General features: G+C 41.2%; 1 protein-coding gene across 3 annotated transcripts in view; it reads right to left on the bottom strand.

Annotated features, from left to right (window-relative positions):
• ARHGAP6 (Rho GTPase activating protein 6) overlaps positions 1-23486 on the bottom strand; it is a 566036-nt gene that overhangs the window by 23320 nt on the left and 519230 nt on the right. For all 3 annotated transcript variants that reach the window (XM_083174326.1, XM_083174328.1, XM_083174329.1), the window contains exons 5-10: positions 16179-16374; positions 14874-14929; positions 12432-12582; positions 8016-8164; positions 4096-4275; positions 658-755 (exon numbers count right to left, since the gene is read on the bottom strand). In XM_083174326.1, the coding sequence (XP_083030452.1) occupies positions 658-755; positions 4096-4275; positions 8016-8164; positions 12432-12582; positions 14874-14929; positions 16179-16374 (830 nt within the window). The remainder of the gene's footprint in view (positions 1-657; positions 756-4095; positions 4276-8015; positions 8165-12431; positions 12583-14873; positions 14930-16178; positions 16375-23486) is intronic.

Below are 23486 nucleotides of genomic sequence, written 5' to 3'. Positions count from 1 at the left end.
GGAAACTCTTATAACAGAAATACGTGTGTGTGTTTGTGAGAGAGAGACAGACAGGCAGCGGCACGCTTCAGGATTTTTAAAAAGGTTTATAAAAGTGGATGAACCGACGTTTTGGGGTGAAAAGGTACCTTTATCAAGGTAAACAAAAACCTCGCTGCATATGTGGCAAATCTCGTGTGATGGGGAATCCTCGATGTCCTCTGATGGCGAGGATTTCCTCGGAACACAGAATAAGGTGAGCAGTTGTTTTCGGCGATCCTAGGCTAAAAAAGGCCATCCTCTCCGAATAAACCCGCTCCCGGCGGCACGGAATACCGCACAATGTTTTCACTTTTAAAGTTTATGATACAGGTGGAATCTTCTAAATGTATTCTTTTCAGGATAGTTTTGACTTGCTGTGCTGACTATACATACACACTACAAAAATGTTCAAATAAATATTTTTTTAAAACAGGAAATGGAGTGCTAAGTATATAGAGCACAGTGCGTATTCATACAAATGACTGATTATCTACAATGATCTCCTATGTCTATGGCTTCATTAGTGCTAACCAAAAACACTGGGGAGCAACAACTGGAACCTGATAAACATTTTCACTGAAAATAGAAACATTCCCAGCACATTTTGAAACGTCAACTACAAACAGATTTACTCACGAGGATTGGGAAGCTTTTCTTCTTAGTAAATAGTCCACTACATCAGGGTCAGTCTCTAAAAGACTAATGAGAACTTCATTCTGTAAATCAGCAGGGACCTAAAATGACCACAAAATATATATATCTATAAACAAAAAAGTCCATGATGAGCCAATTTTTTAGTCATAAAAATATAAAGTTAAGCTCATTATTACAAAAATATTTCTTGTGGGTGTACTCATGTGCAAAAATAAATAACATCCGGAGGCATGAGGCAAGCTTTGTGTAGCAATTCATTCAAATGTTTAGAAGGCAGAGTAATTCATCCTGGGATGCCAGCGTCCCTTTGCCCCTTTATTTCTAGTGTGCAGCCAATCAACACCTATGCTGTTAATAGAAAATGTTCACTGTGAAAATCCAAATGAGACATCATGCCATCTGACCTAGTTGCACAAAATGTAATGGGCCGCATACATCAGCAATCACAATTAATGGTTTCCAGATCCAGTAATTTTTTGGCCAGATAAATGGTTTCTACAAATCTATTTGACTTGCCCACACATTACAGATTTATTTCAGTGATCGGCAGATTTTTCCCATCTAAAGATTGCATCTTCATATCTGGAAAGTGCCTATACATCACCTCAATCGATTGTCATTTCAGCTGTTACTCCTTATCATAATTCAAATAGAAGACTACGAATTGGGAATGCCAACACATATAAAAAAACCCCGCAGATAATACCAGATTATTAAACATGGTTAAAAATCTGATTCAGCAATCGATTGGCGATCCCTATTAATTGTTGATTGGGATTGCCAAAAGGGGGAGCCCACACATTAAATATTAATTGTGACAATCATCTCCAGATCTGAGGGTTGTCACAATTAATTGCTGATGTATGATGGCCATTAGGCCCTAATTCGAATCTGGTAGGTGCAATATAAAACATATTGTTAAATGCAGTTGGTAGATGACATCAATGTCCATGGAAGTGTGTAGGACAGTGATCCTCTTAAGCAGGATGAAGGAGGTAGGTAACTTAGGAACCTTTAGAATGCAGATGTACAAGGTGATGGAGGAGTTAACGGTCTCAGTAAGAGTGCTGTGATCTGTGTAGTGGATGTGTCACATAATGGGGTAGATGTATGAAGCATTGATAAGGGAGAAGTGAGCCAGAGAAGAAGTGGCCGTTGGCATCCAATCAGCTGCTTTGTATAATTTTGTATTATGCAAAATATACATTTTACTTCAGTGCTGATTGGTTGCCATGGGTCACACCTCCTCTGGCTCACTTCTCCCTTATCACTGCTTCATACATCTGTCCCAATGTAGCTGGATGGTTAATCTAAATCCTAATAATGCAGCAGAAGAGGCAGGGCTAGGCTTTACAGACATTACTAATGCCTATACAAATTAAAAGTGGTGATGTTTCCCATAGCAGCCAATTAGGAGGCCCTTTGTACACCAAATGCACCCATCAAATGCTTGCTGCCTAACTTTGTAAAAGGTTCAGTCAAGTCCTGTCCTTACCAAATCCACCAAAATGTATTTACTGCTATATTCTTAGAGAAAGAAATTGCAACTTATGGCACCTGATCTTTTGGGCGGGATGTTATAACATCCGCGGCCCCCCTTCGCCGGACATCGCATTTTTAATAACGGCATATGCTATAACATATGCCGTTATTCATGCAAGGGACAGCTCTTGCGGTAAGAGCTGTCCCTTGCGATGCGGTGCCGGCGCTGGACTTCCGGGTCTGTGACCCGGGAGTCCATCTGCGCATGCGCAGACCCCGGCGCCGGCCGCAGGGCACGCTGGGAGGGATCCGTGACGGATCCCTCAAACAGCGCTGCGGTAAGAAGCCCATAGGCTTCTGCAGGGATTCGCCAGCTTTAGCTGGCGATTCCCTCCGCAGCGCTGACACTGCGGAGGCGCCATATAGCATATAGAAATGCGGTAGAAACCCCGAAAACGGGGTTTTTACCGCATTTCTGCTATATAGCATCCCGCCCTTTATGAGAGAACATTGTTCTAATTTACTAATTTGTAGAGTAATGAATAGATATGTTATATGATAATGTTTAGATCCAGGAATATATATGACAAATGTGTCAGGAATAAAGTGTGTTATTTAGTTTTAAAGAATGTCAAGAAGAATCGTCATGTTCTTTATATTATGAAGCAACGATTGTGCGATTTACATTATTAAGGATTAAAGCAAGGTGCAATATTTGCATTATGATTTTATTCCCTATGGTGGTATGTGGCTGCTATTGATGACAAAAATGTCCAGCGTGTTATGCTTATCTGGTGTTAAAGGCAAGAGTGGAAACTGTTCAATCTGTGTAACAAAAGGTTGTCTTCAGAATATGGGCCAGATTCTCTAAGCTTCAAAAGTGATAAAATGGAGAGTGATTAACAGTCAGCCAATCAGCTCCTAGCTGCCATGTCACAGACTGTGTTTGAAAAATGTCAGGCAGGAGCTGATTGGCTGGCTGTTTATCACTCTCCATTTTATCACTTTTGAAGCTTAGAGAATCTGGCTGTATGTCTGTACAAGTAAAGATACAGAATTACCATGGCACACAGCCACCATGGAAATATGTGGTAATATAGTGGCTTACCATTTTATCCTATATAATAATAAAAGGCTAACACTGCTCATCACTTCTATGAGGGAATTCAAGTGTTTTGCAGGCCAGCGGCCACTAGATGGTACATAACGGAGGAATTCAAGTGTTGCTCTGTTCATATATCAGCTGGCAGCACTGACATTACTGTTATGTAGTCCCACCCCCCACCCCCCCTCAACCAAAATATATAATTATAAAAATAATGAGCTAATATCCTATAAAAATATAGCATTTTATCCCTGTATCTCTATTTGTAATACCCGATTTATGATGAGAAGCAGTAAAGTAATTGGCTGCACATCAAACAAAGTTGTGTAATGTTTTTCCATTGTTATTATTTCCCGGTTACAAACATCAGAAGAAAAGTAACGAAAGCAGGATTCAACTTTGTTCTGTCAGTAATGTATAAGGTGCTGTCAGAAAAGAAATAATAGAAGTCCAGCACAAATTCCAGGATTGGTTAATATGGCTTGGAATATGTATATAAAATGTCACTACAGACAATAAAACCTGGGCAGTAATGGTCATTTACAGTAAATGTAGCAGTGTCACACTGTACAGATAAAGGAGAAACTCAATGCTAATAATAATACCTCAAATGCTGTTGTTTAAGGACTGACCATGGCGAAGATACCTACAGTATATATTGAAGCCAGCTGAAGAAAACCCATTTTTGAACCCAGCCATACTGTATCTTTTTTTTCCCCTCACATAAATAAATGTCTCTACAACTTTTTACATTATAACTTTTGGATCTTTGTATAACTTCTGCATTGAAGGAAAAGAAAACATTCTGAACATGTATCTACATATTTACTTACCATGAAGAGGTTTTCATAATTTTCGATCATTTTCTGCACCACAGAGATAATGGTGGTACTTTCCTCAGCTCTGGCAGTACTTTGAACTGTAAACTCTTTGTCAGATGATTTCTGCTTGTGCAATAAATTAGGCCCAAATATTGTTGCCAGGTTTAATGAAGTCATTTTGTTCCCAGTTATCTAATAAAAATCACATTAGACAGTACAAGAAATGATAAGAATGCACATAATAGCATTTTTATGAGCAAAGATGACTACCATGTCCAAAGCAGAACTGTTTCTTGCTTGGACAAGTTAACAATATTAAATAGATAATCAAAAACCTTGAAACACTATCAGAATTTAAAGTGACCAGTAGTGTTACCATGTAAATCAGGACTTTGCATACCATATTATACATACTCCTTTTTTTCCACAATGGTGTCCAGTCACAGGTCAGTGAATGCTGCCCATATCCAGAAAATATACAAGAGACGGCACTCAGGGTCTTTTATACATAATGCAATACTGTATTCAAATACTGAAATGTGCATGCAGTCAACAGAAAATAATGGAGATGCATGAAGAAGTTAAAAAAGTGGAGAAGTGAGCCAGTGAAGAAGTCATCCACAGTAACCAATCAGCTACTACTTACACTTAACTAAAATGGACTTGATAAAAGTAACCTCAATGCTGATTGGTTGCAACTTGTCCACTCAATGTTACAAAGTGCAGCATGATATACTTGGTCTGTTGTACTGTCATGACAATGGTGTGCGTCAACACCAACACATTGACTGCATGTACGTTTCACTACTGGAATACAGTAGTGCATTTTGTATAAAATAAAAACACAAACAAAAACTCTTCTTTAATTTCCGGTAACTGCCTCCTAGATGAATTTCCTTTCACCTATTGTCCACTTCAACCATACACCAAGATTCATTCTTTATGCAAGTCCTGTTTTTTCCCATTCTTGGATACTGCAGAGCATTGTGGTGCTTCAAAATGTAAGGATACAAATAATAATGATCATTGTGGAACCCAAAAGCACACATCTTGCACAAGTTAAAATATCACACTCAACCATGACTATCTATCACATTTGGTCCCACACACCTACTATTATCTTCTCCGGTTACAGCCTGATTCAGCGTCTTTCACACTAAACCCAGGTCTCCCATTATAAGGAGAAGACCTGGGTTTAAGGGCTTAGAAAGGTTAGACAGGAGGTGAAAGGGTTAGAAAAGGGGAATATAATTGTATAGTGAGAGTGAAAAAATAATAACAAAAACAAAACAAAAACATGAAATTAAAATAAAAAATTTAAATTAAATGTAAATAAAATTAAAATGAATAAAATAAATTACCGAATTTTTCGGACTATAAGACGCACTTTTTCTCCCCAAAAATGTGGGGGAAAAAGTACATGCGTCTTATGGTGCGAATATGCAGCATAGAGGGGAAAAAACCTTATTGAGCGCTCCCTGCGCTGGATGGGAGAGGCAGCAGATATCGGGTGCCTGTAGCTGCGGCGACGGGTAGCGGCGGGTCCTGGCTGGCTGCTGCTGCTGCTTCGCCGTCATCTTGATCCCGGCATCTCTGAGAGTGCGGCAGCAGAGCGTCCGCATCAGCCGGCATCACGTGACTCCGACCGCTCCTCTCCTCACCTCCTCCTTCCTCAGAGCGCTTTGGGCAGTGTAAGCTGACAGGCTGTTCGCGGGGAACCTGAGTCTACACAGTAGGTGTGTGTGCTGCTGTTAAATGAACCTGTGTCTACAGTGTGTGTATGTACCGCTGTTAAATGAACGTGTGTGTGTGTGTGTGTGAGTGTGTGTGTAGTGATTTCAGTCATACTGCAAATGCCAAGGTTTGCTGTTAAACTGCTGTTAAATATTTTGCTATAATAAAGTGACTCCCTCGGCTCACCTCCTCCTTCCACTGAGTGCTTTAAGTGAAAAGCCATGATAACCAATATTTTTGCTGCTTCAATTTAAAATGAATGGGGATTTTTTTAAGTTCCTTATACTGTATGTTGTGAGGTAAAAAGGTTCTCATATGCCTTAAAAAGCTACTCTGTACTGTGACTATCGCTGTGCATGTGTGGCTGCCTGTCACACAATGTCTATAGTATATTGTGTGACAAATAGTGTAATATAATATTATATTACTTTATTTGGGTTCAGAATATTTTTTTCTTGTTTTCCTCCTCTAAAAACTAGGTGCGTCTTATGGTCAGGTGCGTCTTATGGTCCGAAAAATACGGTAACAATATCTGGGATGTTTAAAGCTCTCAATAGAGCTTTTGGTACTTGTTTCCTAGCACGGCCACAATCTTATGGATCGTGTACCTTTAAGTTAAGGTACACGATCCATACGATGGACCCGATTTCCTTTGAAATCAGGTCCATTTTGCCGGCTAGGACACAATTTTGGGGGCATCGCGTCGGTCGGGACCATTAACATTGGTCCCGACGCGACCGACGCTATGCCCCCGATTTTTACATAGGCTTCAATGTTAAAAAATATTTTAACATTGAAATCGTGTCGGGAAAGGTAAAATATCGGGGGCATCGCGTCGGTCGGGACCATTAACATTGGTCCCGACGCGATGCCCCCGATTTTTCCATAGGCTTTAATGTTAAAATATTTTTTAACATTGAAATCGTGAGAAAATGTGAAAAATGTGAAATGGGCCAATATGACCCATTTCACATTATAGATGTCCCCGTCGTCACCCCGAAGCGTGGCGAGCGCAGCGAGCCCGCGAGGGGCGGCGGTGCGCGTCCTCCGACCTTTTCATTCCCCTACTATCCACGTCGGCGTGGAGTTGAGAATAGAATAGTGTGGCGAGCGCAGCGAGCCACCGAGCCCGAAGCTTGGCGAGCGCAGCGAGCCCCGCGAGGGGACGCGTATAACTTCACAGGTATACGCGTCCGCTCGCCACGCTTCGGGCTCGGTGGCTCGCTGCGCTCGCCACACTATTCTATTCTCGACTCCACGCCGACGTGGATAGTAGGGGAATGAAAAGGTCGGAGGACGCGCACCGCCGCCCCTCGCGGGCTCGCTGCGCTCGCCACGCTTCGGGTTGGCGTCTATCGTGGGGTGGTGGTTTACGCCGTTAAATTTGGGGGGGTTGGGAATATTTTACATTGAATCCAATGTAAAATCGGGTCCCAGGGACCCGATTTACATTTCATTCAATGAAAAAATCGGGTCCAAAATCGGTCGGTCGCATCGCATGCGACCAAATCGCATGCGATGCGATCGACCCGATTTTTCCGACACGACCACCCCAATGTAAATCGGTGTGGCAGTGCTAGGAAACAAGTACCGAGCTTTTTTTTGCGGTTAGTTAGTTGTCTCCCACTGCACTACAGCAAAAAATACCTATCCGAAAAAATACCATCACCTCTGAAAAAAAAGCTCTATTGAGAGCTGTAAACATCCCAGATATTGTACATTTATTTTATTCATTTAATTTTAATTTTATTTACATTTAATTTTTATTTTTATTTTATTTTTATGTTTTTGTTTTGTTTTTATTATTATTTATTCACTCTCACTATACATTTCTGAAAAATTATATTCACCTTTTATAACCCTTTCACCTCCTGTCCAACCTTTCCAAGTGCTTTGTTCCAAATGCAACGATAAAAAAACAAAATACAGAGCAGCGAACACAATTGGCGCAGACCCCAAATATATATATTTTCATGACCCGGGTTTAACCCTCCTTACAACCCAGGTTCAATTGCCATTTTAGTCAACCTGGGTTATTACATGTGGTGGTTTTACACCGTACCTTGACCCGGCATCAACCTTGCAATTATCTGGGTTATTTTTCGACCTGAAAAAAGTATGCTAGTATATTACATGAAGATTGTGTCTAGTGAGAGAATTGCAATGTAGTTCAAACAAAGTAAACTCTGTTCTCTCACCTCTTGACCATCTTTGTCAACTGTGTCATCTGCATGGCTAGCCACGGTAGACAGGAACTGCAACAGCCTATGCAGAGTATCACAATTGCATGGAGGTAGCAGGTAAATTAGAAGCTGCAATGCAGCAAGCTGATCTTCTGGCTCCAACACTGGAAATAAAGATAGATAAAGTAATCATGAGAGATCGCAGTGCACATTCTCTTTACTGCAGAAAGCATATGCTTATGATTATGATGTAAATGATGTAAAAAATTGTTGTGTGTGCCGTGGCTGGCCGAACAAAACAACTGAAGCAGTTTCATATTGCCGCCGCTATACCTATATCACCAATGGCGGTACGACACTCCGGGGGGGTTAATAACGACAAGAGGCAGGGATACTCTGCCTCTTGTCGTTATTAATCCCCGGAGTGGGGATGAAAAAAAGACCTGAGTTTGCACTAGACAGGTCAGCAGCAGCTCTATAAGACCTCCATTTAGTGGAGGAAAGAATAGCAAAATATGTGAAGATAAAGGATGCTCTAGATGTGCCAGCACCAATATAATGAGAACAATTTTTTGGGTGGAACAATCTCACACAATTTAAAAGTAAATGTTGAATATATACTCTGGCTATTGTTCCAATCCTTGTGATTACATAGCATGTGTTTTACACCAATTCCGCTGGATTTTATTGAACTCCTATAAATTTGAGGAGCCCAGTTAAAGGGACCGACTACACAGCAGAAAATACAAAACACATTATCTGACAGTTTGGAATCTATGCCCCTGATGAAGTCTTTATGATGAAATACATTGGGTTTCTAGTTTCTATCCATCAAGAACTGACTGCATAATGGTTGCTGTGTCTGACTCTTCATTGTTTCCAGCGATGCGGCAGGGGGGAGACTTGGCACCTAGCAGGTGAGTTCTATATGTCTGTAATTGTTTGGTGGTGGTGGGTTTGTGTATGGTATTTAAATACCATTTTGATAGAATAAATTTGTGCGGCTATCCCTGATGACGGGGTAAACCTCAAAACTGTCAATAATAAAAAGGAAATTTATATCAAGTCTGAGTTAGTGCCACCATTCTGGATACATTACAAAAGAGTTTTTTGGACTACCCAGGAAGGCACTCCAGCAAGTATTACTGCAGTAAGTGCAATCATTGTTATTTTAGAGTGCCGGACTTCCATGCTTGCTATCTATATAATAAGTTGAAGAGTGTGTGTGCATGACTGTTGCATTGCGGGCACACCGTGGCACTCAGAGCCGCCAAATTTGGCAACAAGGTACCTCTGGACCTGGTGGTGTGCAGGGGAAATTTGACTTAGAAATGTAAAAAACATCAAGGTTCAATTTGCCTTAATTAATGATCTGGAAAAAAGATCGACGATATGGGAAACCGAAGACAAAGGAACAACACCACACCTGAGTTCATTGCTGTCATTTAGTATGAATGCAAACACATTCTAGAATTATGGTGAAGGCTTTCAACAATTGGGAATTATTGGGGAAATACATACAGTTGACAACACATCACACACACGTACACATTGTACACACTCACACACAGCACACTACACACACATATACCATACCTCCCAACATGACCCTCTCCAGGAAAAACACTTTGGTCTGCTCCTGCAATTCCTTCCTAATGCATGATTGCTGTCACCTGTGTTGAAGCACCTTTCTTATCAATTAACCTGTTCAACACATGTGATGGCAATCATGCATTAAGCAGAAAGTCCAGGAGCAGAGCATTGTGTCCCTCCTGGAGAGGGTCATGTTGGGATGTATGCATATACTGTATACGTAGCACACCACACACACTTACACATTGGACAGATACACACAACACACACACACACATAACACACCACAAGCAGTACAACACACGCCCATATACACTACAACACACCCAAAAACAGTACAACACACGCAAACACACAGAACACACACACACTTCTACCCCTTTTACACCAAAAAACCTGGATCTGACATGGCATTTGGAACACGGATCCAAGCCAAGTCGGATCCGGGATTTGCACCGTTAACACTGTGGTGCCTACCTGCAGTGTAGACGGAGGTGGCGCTTGAAGATGACCTCATCTCCAAGAATTGGGACCACGATCACCCCTGCCAGGACCACCGATCATCGCCCTGGGGGCAAGCCCAGCACCAAAGTAAGCTGCTGGGCTGCCCCCAGCCCCCGTGCACCCCCCATCTACGAAGTGAATGGATGCCGCACACAGACATCCATTCACCTCCTCCCTGACTCCGCTGCTGTCTGAAGAGTACAGCAGACAGCAGCTGAGGCTGTGTGTGACCCCCATCAAACCTCCATACTGACCACAGGATGCTGCAGTCTGGAGGTTGGGCTTCCCCCATTGATGTAAACAGGAGCCGGGTCAGATGAATGTGACAGGTAGCAGGTGGGATGAATGTGACATGTAGTGTGACAGAGGTGCATGTCCCTGCGTCACCCCGCCATCTCTGTCCCTGCGTCAACCCGCCATCTCTGCCCCTGCATCACCCCGCCATCTCTGCCCCTGCATCACCCCGCCATCTCTGCCCCTGAATCACCCTACCATCTCTGTCCATGTGTCACCCCGCCATGTGGCATAATGTGAATTTTGGCTCAATCCAGGTGGCATAATGTGAATTTTGGCTCAATCCTAGTGGCATAATTTGAATTTTTGCTCAATCCGTGTGGCATAAAGTGAATTTTGGCACTTTCTGTGTGGCATAATGTGAATCCGGGAGGCATGATGTGAATTTGGGCTTATTTCAGGTGGCCTGATGTGAATTTTGCCTCAATCCATGTTGCATAACTTGAATTTTGGCTCAATTTATGTAGCATAATGGGAATTTTGGCTCTTTCCGGGTGGTATAATGTGAACTTTTTTGCTCTTTCTGTGTCGCATTAGGGGAATTTTGGCTCTTTCCGGGTGGTATAATGTGATTTTTTTGCTCTTTCTGTGTCGCATAAGGGGACTTTTGGTTCTTTCCACATGCCATAATAATTGAGGGGAAAGTGTAAGGGGATCTACTACTGTTTTGCATAATGTGTATAAGGGGCATACAGCATGGTACACTACACTCAAGGACATACCCCCTTTTGAGTGGCGGCACTCTCTTTTTCTGGAGTGTGCACATAACTTCAGCCTTTAATTTCCCATACCTTACCATACCCCACTTCAAAATTTCCACTTTGACCACTGCATACACATATTTATATGTAGTGCACCTCACACACTTACACATTGGACAGATACAACACACCACACCACAGTACACACACCCACATACACTACACAAAAAAACAGTACAACGCACACAAACACACAAAAATAATTGCATCATAGGTGCTAAATCTCAGGAGTGGATGTGGAATTCATTAACACACCAGCTATCAAGTCAGGAGTGGTGCTTGTGTTTATTTGTTTGTTTATTTTTATCAATTAAGAAAATTCAAGGTGAATGAACAGAAAATTACTCTAAATCAAATCAGTATGACCACCCTTCAAATCAGCACCAATTCTTCTAGGTAAACTTAAACATTGTTTTGCAGGGAGGTTGTTCCAAACATCTTGAGAATGAACCACATATTTTCTGAGGATGTTGGATGCAAGCTTGCTTAAATAATCTGGTCTCTTCATGTTATCCCAGGCAGACTTTATTTTAAGACTTAATTTTAAGATAGAGGGCTATTTGGGGTCCATATCCAATGATGTAAATTTGTCCAGGTGGCCCAGAGTCGAGATAAAGTCTGGTATATTTTCATTCGTGGACTAGCAATATTTATGGGATATATTTATCAAAGGGCCCAGGCCACGCACTAATGGTTAGATAGTGAAGCCCCTACCCAAGAGTCCCTACTACTGCATTCCCCCACTGGGCTCTCCATGCCTCAGCCCGACACTGGTTACTGAATAAACATTGGTTACTCATTGTCTGCTCTTTAGATTACTTACAGTATTATTTTTCTGCTTCTAGTTGAAAAGTATTTTATTTTTCAAAATAATATTACACTGAAACCAGAAGCATAAAAATAAAACCACCTAATAACATATTGTATTACAAAATTTTATGAGGGATTACTCCTTCACAGAATAGAGAATATTAAATGACTAAACAGTGTTAAATAAAAAAATTAAATGTGCTGTTGCTCAATGCCGGAACCCCCCCACTACCAAACATATGACCGAGGGTTCTGATACAAACTAGGCGTCTGGGCTGAGCCATTTATCATATAATACTGTGCTGTGGGAGAATTCTAGGAAACCATATTACAGCATTATTTAACATGGAGTATGATCAAGTTTTTCAGGACTTCACCTACTGTGCGAACCAAAAGAATAAATACAAAAACATAAACTTGTCATAAAATACTTGTCACCAACACAAGTATCAGACTTTTTGTAACGTACTTATAGTGTGTATGAAAGGTGTGTAAAGTTCTCTGGTCAGGAGAGGATCAGGCATGTCTCTGAGAAATTCTTTCAATAAGGCAGCAACATCATGGACACTGTGTTCTTCTTCTAAAACAACATCAACGCCACGGTCAAACTCTTCACGTAACTAGAAAACATCACCAAAGTCATGTTCACATAGGCTACATTGGAACAGCATTTGTAAATGCAAACAATCTACAGTACAGTTTTCCTCAAAAGCACTATGCCACATATGGGGCTCATACATCTATGGGCAGATTCCCCATTCTGACACTGCTGATTTGCAGACATTGATGATTCATGATCTGCTGGGGATTCAGCAAAAAAAAAAATGTTGGGTTTCCTCTCTCACCCGACTAAGGCATCAGGAGAACAGGGAATTTCCCCAATAGCTGCCTGAGGTATGGGTCCCAATACTCAGAGATGATTAACCAAAAACATTATATGTTTAATCAGGCTACAAGTTGCTTAAATATGTAAGACTATATTTTAACACTCTCACACTCTAAATCAGTTCTATCTGGATTTATAGTCAGTGATATCCATCCGTGTGAAGCTTTAGTCTGGATCAAGTTTAGTCTGAGTAACAAGTCAGGGTTGCTACAGGGCCAGCGCCACCACTAGGCAGGTCTAGGCATTTGCCTAGGGCGCCGGCCACTGGAGGGCGGTACTGAGCCGCCGAGGAGGAGAGGTACCATAGAGGTACCCATACCATAGAGAGACCAGGATGTGCCGCGAGGACTGGGAGCAGGTGAGAAAGGAAGCGTAGCTTCCCTCTCCCCCCCCCCCCCCCCCGGACACAGTGCAGTGTCGCCCGCACCCCCACCCTGTGGTGCAGTATAGTCCGCACCCCCCGCCCGCCGAGATTTCCCCTGCAGCGGGGACTGGGAGCAGGTGAGAAAGGAAGCGTAGCTTCCTTCTCCTCCCCCCTGGACACGGGGGTTGCGGGCACACGCCGCAGTGCCGCTCGCACCCCCACCCTGTGGTGAAGTACCGCTGAAATCTCCCCAGCAGCAGGCGGCGAGCGGGCAGGCGGGGGATTTGCCTGGGGCGGGGGAGGCTTGCACCGGCCCTGCGTTGCTATAGTCCGCTATGAACGTTTAGAGTTTCCAGTAAATAGAGGTGCAGAATATTCAGTACCGTTGTCCTGGCCATGGTGTCACTTAGGGACTGATCTTTAACCAAATAGATCTCTTTGCACTAACAAAAATAGTGAGTTGAAATCTGTGCAATCTGTAGTTAGAGAGCATGTCATTGTTCAGACCAGTGGCTCAACTCGGTCCTCAGGACCCCACACAGTTCACATTTTCCAGGTCACCCGACAGGTGCACTCATTACTGTCTGACACATTTTAAAAGAGCCACAGGTGGAGCTAATTATTTCACTTGAGTCTGTGAGCAGACCTGCAAAACATCCTATAGATTGTAAGCTTGCGAGCAGGGCCCTCCTACCTCCATGTCGGTTTGTATCTACCCAGTTTGTTTAATCACTGTTGTTTCCAATTGTAAAGTGCAATGGAATATGCTGTGCTATATAAGAAACTGTAAATAAATAATATAATAAACATTCACTGTGTGGGGTCCCGAGGACCGAGTTTGAGAACCTGTGGTTTAGACAAAGGAAAGTTGAAAGGATAGTACTTATAGCCTCCAAGTTCATGACAAAAGAAATAATTCAGAGCTTCACTTGGGGCTTTCTTTGTTAGGTAATACCCCTTTCAGACATACGGCAAAATCCCAGGTTTTTGCACATGAACGCGCATCAACACGGGATTTTGGTATGTCTGAAAGGGTCAACCCGGGTGTTAAAACCCAGGTCTCCGACCCTTCTTTTTACCTGGGTTGAGGACCCGGGATTTAAGACCCGGGTTGACCCTTTCAGACATAAGAAAAACCCGGGTTTTTCAGCAAATTACTGGGTAGAACTGCTTCACCCGGTAATTTGCTGCTGTAAGTGTGAAAGGGTGCAGGGTGCACCCGGGAAAATGACCCAGCAGTCAAAATGCAGGGTAATTCCCGGGTAGTATGTCTAAAAGGGGTATAATATACATTTTTGTATATTTTGTTAGTGCAAATAAAAAAATGTATTTATGGCACGGCCACCTGTTTTGTGGACACAATCATAAAATGCTCAGTGGTCCACTATGTCCGCGCCATGCCTGTACCCTTTCCGCCCACCCTGTTGTGAACGCCCCCAAGGTTTGCACATGTGCATATCCACGCATGCACAAACCCCCACCATTGGGACCAGGGACTAATTCGTACCTGAGCAATCGGGTCTGAATGCCCCCCCCCCCCCCCCCCCCCCAAGTCACCTGCACTTAAACATGGATAAGTATAGGTATCACGGTCATTATTGCATTATATTGCTAACGAAACAAGAACAAATGGAGTATCTACGGTTTTGATAATACTTTACCTGTCGTACTCTTTTTTTGGAACTTCCCACTCTAAAAATCCCCACAGTTTGCAGACCTGTAATGGAGCGTACACTGTAAGTTAGTAGATGTGTATGTCCATAATATTACTCCTTCATCCACAGTAGCTCAGTACCTACCACTGAAATGATTTAACACAGATTCCATACAGATCTTTGCAGAAATCAAAAATATATTTGTTTATTTTAATGACAAAAGTGTACAGTATTATTTAAGCTGAAAAACGACAATGATGGAAGAATCATTTAATTCAGTGATAGAAATCACAATATCTAACCTCATAAAGAGCCGCACATTACTCTTTATTTCAGTAAGATGTTAAAACAATACATTTAATTAGTGAGAGAGACGCATATCTGTAATAACATACCGACAGACATTTTAAACAAGCATTAAAAGCTATGAAAACAAATATTACAACAAAGCAGGAAGGAGCAAGGGGCCACAAGGGAAGGCTGGGGGCTGCCTATTGCCCATCTCTGTATTCATTCCAGACTTCTTTTGAACCCTTTGAATGCCGAGTGAATTTGTCAAAATTGGTGTGAAAATTGCCAAACATTTTAATTCATCATATTGACCCGTAATAATTACCTTATATTGGAAATCTAGTCCTTTTTTTATACAACTTTTTTGTTTGAATTTATATAACAAAAGTGAGTGACACTGGCATTTTTAGCCGATCTTTTGCACAGAGATGTTGGCATTTTTAGTGGAGATATTTGGGCATCTCTCACAGAGATGTTGGCACTCAAAGGGTTAATCACTGTATAATTGTAGATCATAGAAATAAAAATCTGTTGCGTGGACCACCACGCAGCATATTGCTCCGTAACAATTTTTCAGTATAGAGGTTTTCATTCTAAAAACCTACTGAAACAATGATTTACTTACTTCCAAGAGCTGCTTAATCGAACATTACCTTCTTAAGGTGCCCATACAAGGTGCGTTTTGCCAGTGCGATGCACACTCCCGCGCACATCACACACATAGCAGCATGTACTTTTTGTACTAGATCGTATCCAATCTGGTACAAAACGCACGCTGCTGTAGCACATCGCATGCATTTTAAACTAGATGCAATGCGATCTAGTTCACCATACGAGGACACACAGCCATCTTGTAGACTGTTACATTGATGAAAGTCAGGTTTAAGTATTGCTAAACAACTGTCTTCTACATTTACAGAGGTAAAGTAAGCTTGTAACTATCACTTTATAGTTAGCTTAGTTCCCGTACTGCCGTTTAAGCCTTTGCGTAACTTCTGGAAACATCAGCCTCACACTTACCATTCTTTTCTAAATGTAGACAGCAGCTGTCTACGAGCCTGGGAACTTGTCTGTAGATTGGGTTCAGACTGAGCTTTTTATCCCTTTCCTTTTCTTTCTTACTTTGAGCCTCGGCTGGCAAAGACAGCTGTAGAGCCTCTAGGAGTCGAGACTGATTGTCATCAAGATCTGTAATGGAGTCCACAGACATGGCACCCTACAACACACAAATGCTTTCAGTTTAGGGATACATGAATTGTATATATATAAAAAAAAAAAACACTGCAGGTCACAATATTTTCGAGCACCCCATTATTATTATTTTTTTTTTTTACAGAAGATTAATAAAATCCAGTGATTAACTGAAATAGTATAGTGCATACAGTACTTGCTAACTTTTTGTGTTTCCTCTTTTGTGTCTGCAGGGAGGGAGCAGGGTTGAAATGGCGCAACTTGTGTAATTAAGGCTGCCCCTCCATACAGTGACGCAATTCCTGTTATTTCCACATCCTGCCCACTTTGCTAGGAAGCAGGAGATCTAATTACTGTTTCAGCAGTGTGGTGGACTACCCAAAAAATCAAGAGTCTCATGCAAGTTCCGGGAGAGTAGGCGAGTACGAATATAAGTGGTAGCCTGCTAGAGGTTTAAAAAAAAAGTTTACAGATACAGATGAAGAAAAAAAAAAGCCCTTTTCAGGGAACAAGTAATGAGAAATGACAGCTGTGTTTGCACTAATTAAAGGAAAGCATCGCCAGTCGACTACTGAAGACTGGAAATAGGTCTCATGGACCAATGAATTAAAAATGTAACATCGCAAGTTCATGATGCAGTTAAGTACAGAAAACATCAGTCCACAGTGTATAAATTAAAAGTATTGCCCCTTGAAATTTAGGACTTCATCTTGCTGGAATAGAAACAGTTTGATAAGTTTAGCAGTTTTGCAATTTATTCCTTGTGTCATCAACAATGAAACATCAATAAGAAAGTGTGTTAACAATGGCCTTTTGCTGAATTCTGAATTAGAAACCTTGAACCACAGTCATTTTTAGCACCATACAATACAACCTATTCTCTGCCAAGTTGGCCAAGGGTTTATCCTACAGCAAGCTAATGACCGGAAAACATACCTTCAGGCTATGTCAGAATTGCCTTTGGGAAAAGAACAAAATGGTATGCAGTCATCAGATCTACAGTGTCTAGGTTGACAGTCAAAAGGTCAACCACTATTGGTCGACAGTCAAAAGGTCAACATGGTCAAATGGTTGACATTCAGAATGGCGACATGGTCAAAAGGTCGTCATGACTTAAAAAAAAAAACCTTGAGCCGACGTGTCAACAGGCGGTATTTCATACCATTCCATCCACTACGACATGGTGGGAGAATATAATAATGTGCCGAGTGCAGCGAGACCGTACCCAAAGCATGGCGAGCGTACACACAGACGTGTCTATAGAGACACCAAAAAAAAAGAAAAACTCATGTCGACATTTCCATTTCAACCTTATGACTGCCGACCTTTTGACCCTGTTAACCTTTTGACTGTGGACCTAAACATTGTAGATCTAATACCGTAACCTAACAAAAGAGTAGGCTTGTAATCATGCAATGCTCCACATGCTTATTTTTTAGACTTTCATTTCAGAAGAGTACATTGAAATTTTGGTAAATTGCATGAATTTCAGTTAAAACTGGAAAAATATTGTTGTTCTAAAACTTTTGACCATTTCAGGACAGGAGCAGGCAGTGGCGAAAGTTTGTAAGGACTTCTATGTACCAATCAAGGGTGAAACATCTATATATAAACACAATGTAACTCTAACAGGGAAGGTGGGCCTCCTTCAGCACTGGGCCCCATTGCAGCTGCACTATCTGCACCTATGGTAGTTATGCCAGTGGTGGCAGGCTATGTTCCAGGCTATGGACTTTGTAACGGTGTCAACCTAATGTTGTAGACCAAACGATCCAAACCCCTTGGTATGTATGTTATAGTCAAGTGACCACACATAATACCACACATAATTATTACTTATAATGTGGACAACGAGTTAGAATTTTTTTTTTTAAATACAGTCACAATAATAAAACAAAGTATCTTAACATATATACAACACTTACAACTAGATGAATACAAGTGTTGATTTATTTCTATGGCCGAGTAGCTGGCGACATAAAACAAAGGCCAGTGATAGAACATTCTCTCTCTCTATGTGAATACTGCCTGGATCTACACTGTCTACATCAGGCATGTCCAAACTATGGCTGTCCAGCTGTTGTGAAACTACAAGTCCCATCGTGCTTGTACAGTTTTGCTATTAGGGAATGCTAAAACTATGGCATGCTGGGATGTGTAGTTTCACAACAGCTGGAGTGCCATAGTTTGGACATGCCTGGTCTGCATGGTAGAGAGGGAACAGGACCATTTCCATGCATCAGTATAAAACAATTAATATTTTCCATATTTGAACTCTTGTTCATTTGCAGGGAGGGTATCGTGGCTGCATTTCCATTTTTGTAGCTGGATAACTGAAGCACACTGAAATGAGGAGCCTTGAAGTGGCATATGAGGTATGGCCAAAATATTCTATCAACACTCCATTTATTGCACAGCATTCATACATATTTAAACAGATGACAAGAAAACTATGTACACGCAAGGCAGTTAGAACGTGACTGATTGCCAGATGCGTAACACTGTTCTGTGTATGTGCAATCTATTATTGTTCTGCGTTTCCAGTCATTTTCTGCTAAGAGAGGCTGACTGTAATGTTGGTCACTCTGATAAGTAACAGGAAGTGTACTCTCAACAGTCACAACTTTATCGCAAACAAGCCCAGTCCTGAAACTCATATATTGGCATACTTCTATATATGGCCACTGACAATTTTACGTATTTTGCAAGATTGCACAGTTTGTACACACTATATACTTTGTCTGGGAGTTCAAGGGAAATCGATAATGACATCACATCCTTTGCACATCATATAGTACGGACCCAGCAGACTGGAAGTGGAAGTGCAAAAACACAAATATTTTTTTGCTGCATTTTCTTTAGGAGATCATTACAATGATGACAATGTAAGTTACTTAACTTGTTTGAACACATTGGACAGTACAGTTAGTGTTTGGAAAACTATAACACTACTGCAGTGACAAATTGTGGTGCCCAGTACAAATATAACAAGCAGGAACCCTGTCTTCCTTACCATCAGCATATAGAACTTCAAGGATGTATCTTGAAGTCCTCCATGCCAAGCAAATGCCTTGACTTCCATGCCATTTCCATGCCTCCCAGACCTCTCCACATGCCATGTGCTTTCCCCCATTGCCATTGCTTCCCCCCCACATCCCTCTCAAATCGCTAATGCTTTGAAATTGCTCCAACACATGCAGATATCCAATAGTAATCTGCTTTGTACATACCTAGCAGAACCTATACTGGCACTTTTCATACATTGCACCACAACTAACGGTGTGTTTCTCTAAAAAATACACCAGAGCAAAATCTGTATAATCAATACCTTTCACAAACATTGCCATCAAGACATGTGTGATGGTTCGGCCAATGGAAGCAAGTGGGAAAATAAGAAAAGGGGAGTAGAGCCATGTTCGAGCCATCTGTGGGAAACCCGTAAGAGCTGGTCCTCCAAAGGCAAGGTGATGTTAGTCATTGCAAGTATGTGAATAAACATGGGTTTATTTTGTTTTTATTCTTCTTTAAATGCTATATATTTCCTCACCTTATTCTAATACCTAGTGATATCACTATTCCCTAGTGAATTAAATATGTTTTGATGTCAACGCAAAAAAGACATAATGAATATTAACAATATTAAATGCAGCCTATATTAAGCCACTTGGGCAAATGACAATCATACATATTAAAATATGTTTGCACTTGGCTAGTAAGCATGCGCAGTACTGAACTCCATAAGATCCATTCACAAAGTTGTAATGATCCTGTAATGTTCATCTTTAAATGATGTATCCCAAAGTACAGTGTAAAAATATTAAAGGTTTAAATAAACATGATTACATTTACACAAGATGCCATGGTGTGGATGTGGTTCAATCTCTATATCATACTTTCCAGCTTTTATATTCTCCCCTCATAGTGAAGCAAGGAGGGGAGATGAAGAGAGGGATTGACATTGAAAAAAAATGGTTACCAACCACTAATGTTCCCAGTCAGATGATAACACTATTCAACTAGGTAGCTTAGGCAGAATAGGAGAAGGAAAAAAAAAGATGAGGTGATCAAGGTCTGTGCTGTAATGGCATATTAAATTAGCAGGCATGCTTACAGCATTGGGGTATATTTAATAAGATGGGGATTGTAATGAAGATAGAATGTTTCCCATAGCAACCAATCAAATTCTACTTCTTATTTAACACTTTCTAGAAGATAATAGATAGAATCTAAAAGGATGCTATGGGCAACATCCCATCTAAAGGTGCATACACACTAAATAGAAAGACATTGGTGATCAATTTCTCTTGAACTCCCCCAGTGTCCTGGATGAAAGATGTGGTGCATACACACTAAACAATGTGACATACTGTACGACCTAGCTAGACTCTATAGCTTTTTCTGAAAGATATCCGAAATTGACCTGCCTGCAGAGCAGATGAACAACCCGCAGGTATGCGCATCATCATTCGTCATTCATAGCATACATACTGAAGATATTTTGACCCATATCAATCAGAAGGGCCAAAATATTAGTCAAAAAATCGTACAGTGTGTACGCACCTTTAGTAAATTTACCCCATAGTCTTTTCTGCAGAACACACTGCTGTAGCTCCCACATGCCCATCCAATTCAAATTTAGAAAAGGGTTTCAAAAATAACTTTTATTAAATGCATTAGTTAATTTTATGTTGCAATGTTCTGAACAAAAATATATAATAAAAATACAATACTAAAGAAATAAGTAAAAAATTGGCTTAAACAAAATGCAATAAATGAGATATTTAAAAGACAGACATAAACATAAATAACAGGAATAATAAAGGATGGCGTGTTTAACCCCATGAGGGCAGGTTTGTCCTGCACCATAAATACCCACCAAAGCCCTTAGGCCCCCCTTGTTGCTCCAGTGCCAGCCAGTCCCAACTGCCCACCCCGGTTTCTTCTGCCGCTGCCCCGCCACCATTTACAGCAGCGACCGGGAGGTAGGCTCGGGGATGTTCGGGCTGGCTCAGGGGGACTCGGGCGCGTTCAGGCATCGAGTCCTCCCGAGCCCCCCGAATGGAGCATGCCATCTGGTCACTGCTGTGAATGGTGGTGGGGGAGCTCTGGCATACAATCGACAAAGCGGAGCAATGAGAGCGGCAGGAGGAGGGGAGAGCGCAAGTGGTGCACAGCTGTAGGCACCACTGGTGCACACTTCCTTATCGGTGCTATGTCCAGAAAATTTCCAGGCATACCACCAGTGGTTAATGCTTGAAGTGGTTTAACATGTGTTGGTCACAATCTGATTTGTGCTTGCAGAATAAGAAGTTATTATACAAAATGGGTTATTACGACCTGGTTTCATGTTAATGGGCACTGGAAATGTGGATTTTTATTTGTTGGATGCCTAGTACATCTCTCCATATAAGGTTATACATAAGGTAAAAGCAGATTGATGTTTAAACCCTATAGTGTGAATTACATAAAGAATGAAAGTATCAAAGTGTATGATATTTTAATACCTTTTAAAACAAAAAAATAGAAGGAAAAAGGACAGAGCATGTTAGCATTTTAATTACTAGACTTATTTTTGTCCTTTGATGAATTCATCGGTATTGCGCTTTAGGCTTTGCTGGCAACAGAGCGAATATATTTATCAATGTGTTTTTTGTACGAGTCAATTCATTTATATGTTTTTCCAAACATAGCACTGTGGTAATAAAGGAAGGCATAGGGCTTGATGCAAGTCATCTGCCTTGATTAGGAAAGATAATATTCACAATTAATTTCTAAGGTCCAAATATTCCATTTCCCGCAGCAAGAGAGAATAATCACAAGTAACGTTTCCTGGCCAAGTTATGTATTTATTTGATTTGGTTCTCAGAATAAAATTAAGGTTTGCTTTTCAAAAAAAAAAAAAGTCCAAGAAATCTAGAATGCAAATGATGATCAGCAAAAAGTTTTGTAACCATACAAACCAGAGATGGTTTCACCACATACACAGAATACACATTTATTGAAAATAACTGTTTTATCTACATAGGCCTGGATAGGAATAAAACGGTCCATCAAAAAAAGTCTAGATTTCAGGAATGTTTCTGTTAAATGTATTCATTGGATTCAACCCCAAATTATTAATTTAGTTATGGTGCCTCCTTTGGTATGCATCTAATTATCTTAATAAAGCAGATTCCAACTGTTACAGGCAGTTGACACTTTTACTGGTAATAGGAAGGAAGGGGTGCTGGACGGGGTCCCGACAATCATTTACCTGACGTCGGGATCCTGACTGTTAAAATACAAATAGGTGGATTCCCGACGGCCACCGGCTATTCTCCCTCGACCCCCATAGAGGGAGAATAAAATAGTAGCGAGCCACCGTGCCCGCAGCGTGGAGAGTGCAGTGAGCCCACAAGGGGCTTTGTTGCACTCGCCATTCTGTCTGCGTCCAGCCAGTCGGGATCCTGACGTCGGTCTAATGACTGTCGGGATCCTGACTGTCAGAACCCTATACCACACCCAGAAGGAAAAAGCCAATGCATCAACTACAAATTTCTGTAGACTTTTGATGGGTAGATATAATTCAGATTAAATGCACACAGATAGAGAGGAATATAGATAGAGAAGAATATTTTGGATTTAGTTTCACTTTCTGGAGCTTGATACATATATTTCTATAGGGACTGCAGTGCTGGCAATACCTATGTAATGAACGCAGTTTGAAGCATAGTTCATCTTGCTCAAAGGCAGTAAGATTAATCCTGTTTCCAAAACATTTCCTCTTCTGAGCACTGCAAAGCACAGATTTGGATAATGCGATGATGAAAATGAGGGAAGAATATGGATTAATGATCCCAAATGAGCAAATTTACAAAGCAAACCCTGGACCAAAATAAAATTTTGCATGGATAAAGGATATGCTGATTAGAGTTGGAATTAATGATCCCTATGGGACTGAATATTACATCTGCTGAGCTGTCATATGAAATACAATTATGAATAATGAAATTAACCCCTTCCCGACATTTGACGTACATGTACGTCATGGTCGGGAAGTACTTCCCGACATTTGACGTACATGTACGTCATGGCTTCTAACTGTCACTGCGTCTAGAGACGCAGTGACAGTTAGGTGATGTCTGCTGTCCCTGACAG

This window comes from Crinia signifera, chromosome 2, assembly GCF_055691185.1.
Source record: "Crinia signifera chromosome 2, ASM5569118v1, whole genome shotgun sequence".
NCBI classification, from domain to species: Eukaryota; Metazoa; Chordata; class Amphibia; order Anura; family Myobatrachidae; genus Crinia; species Crinia signifera.
This window is presented reverse-complemented; position numbering and strand designations above follow the sequence as displayed.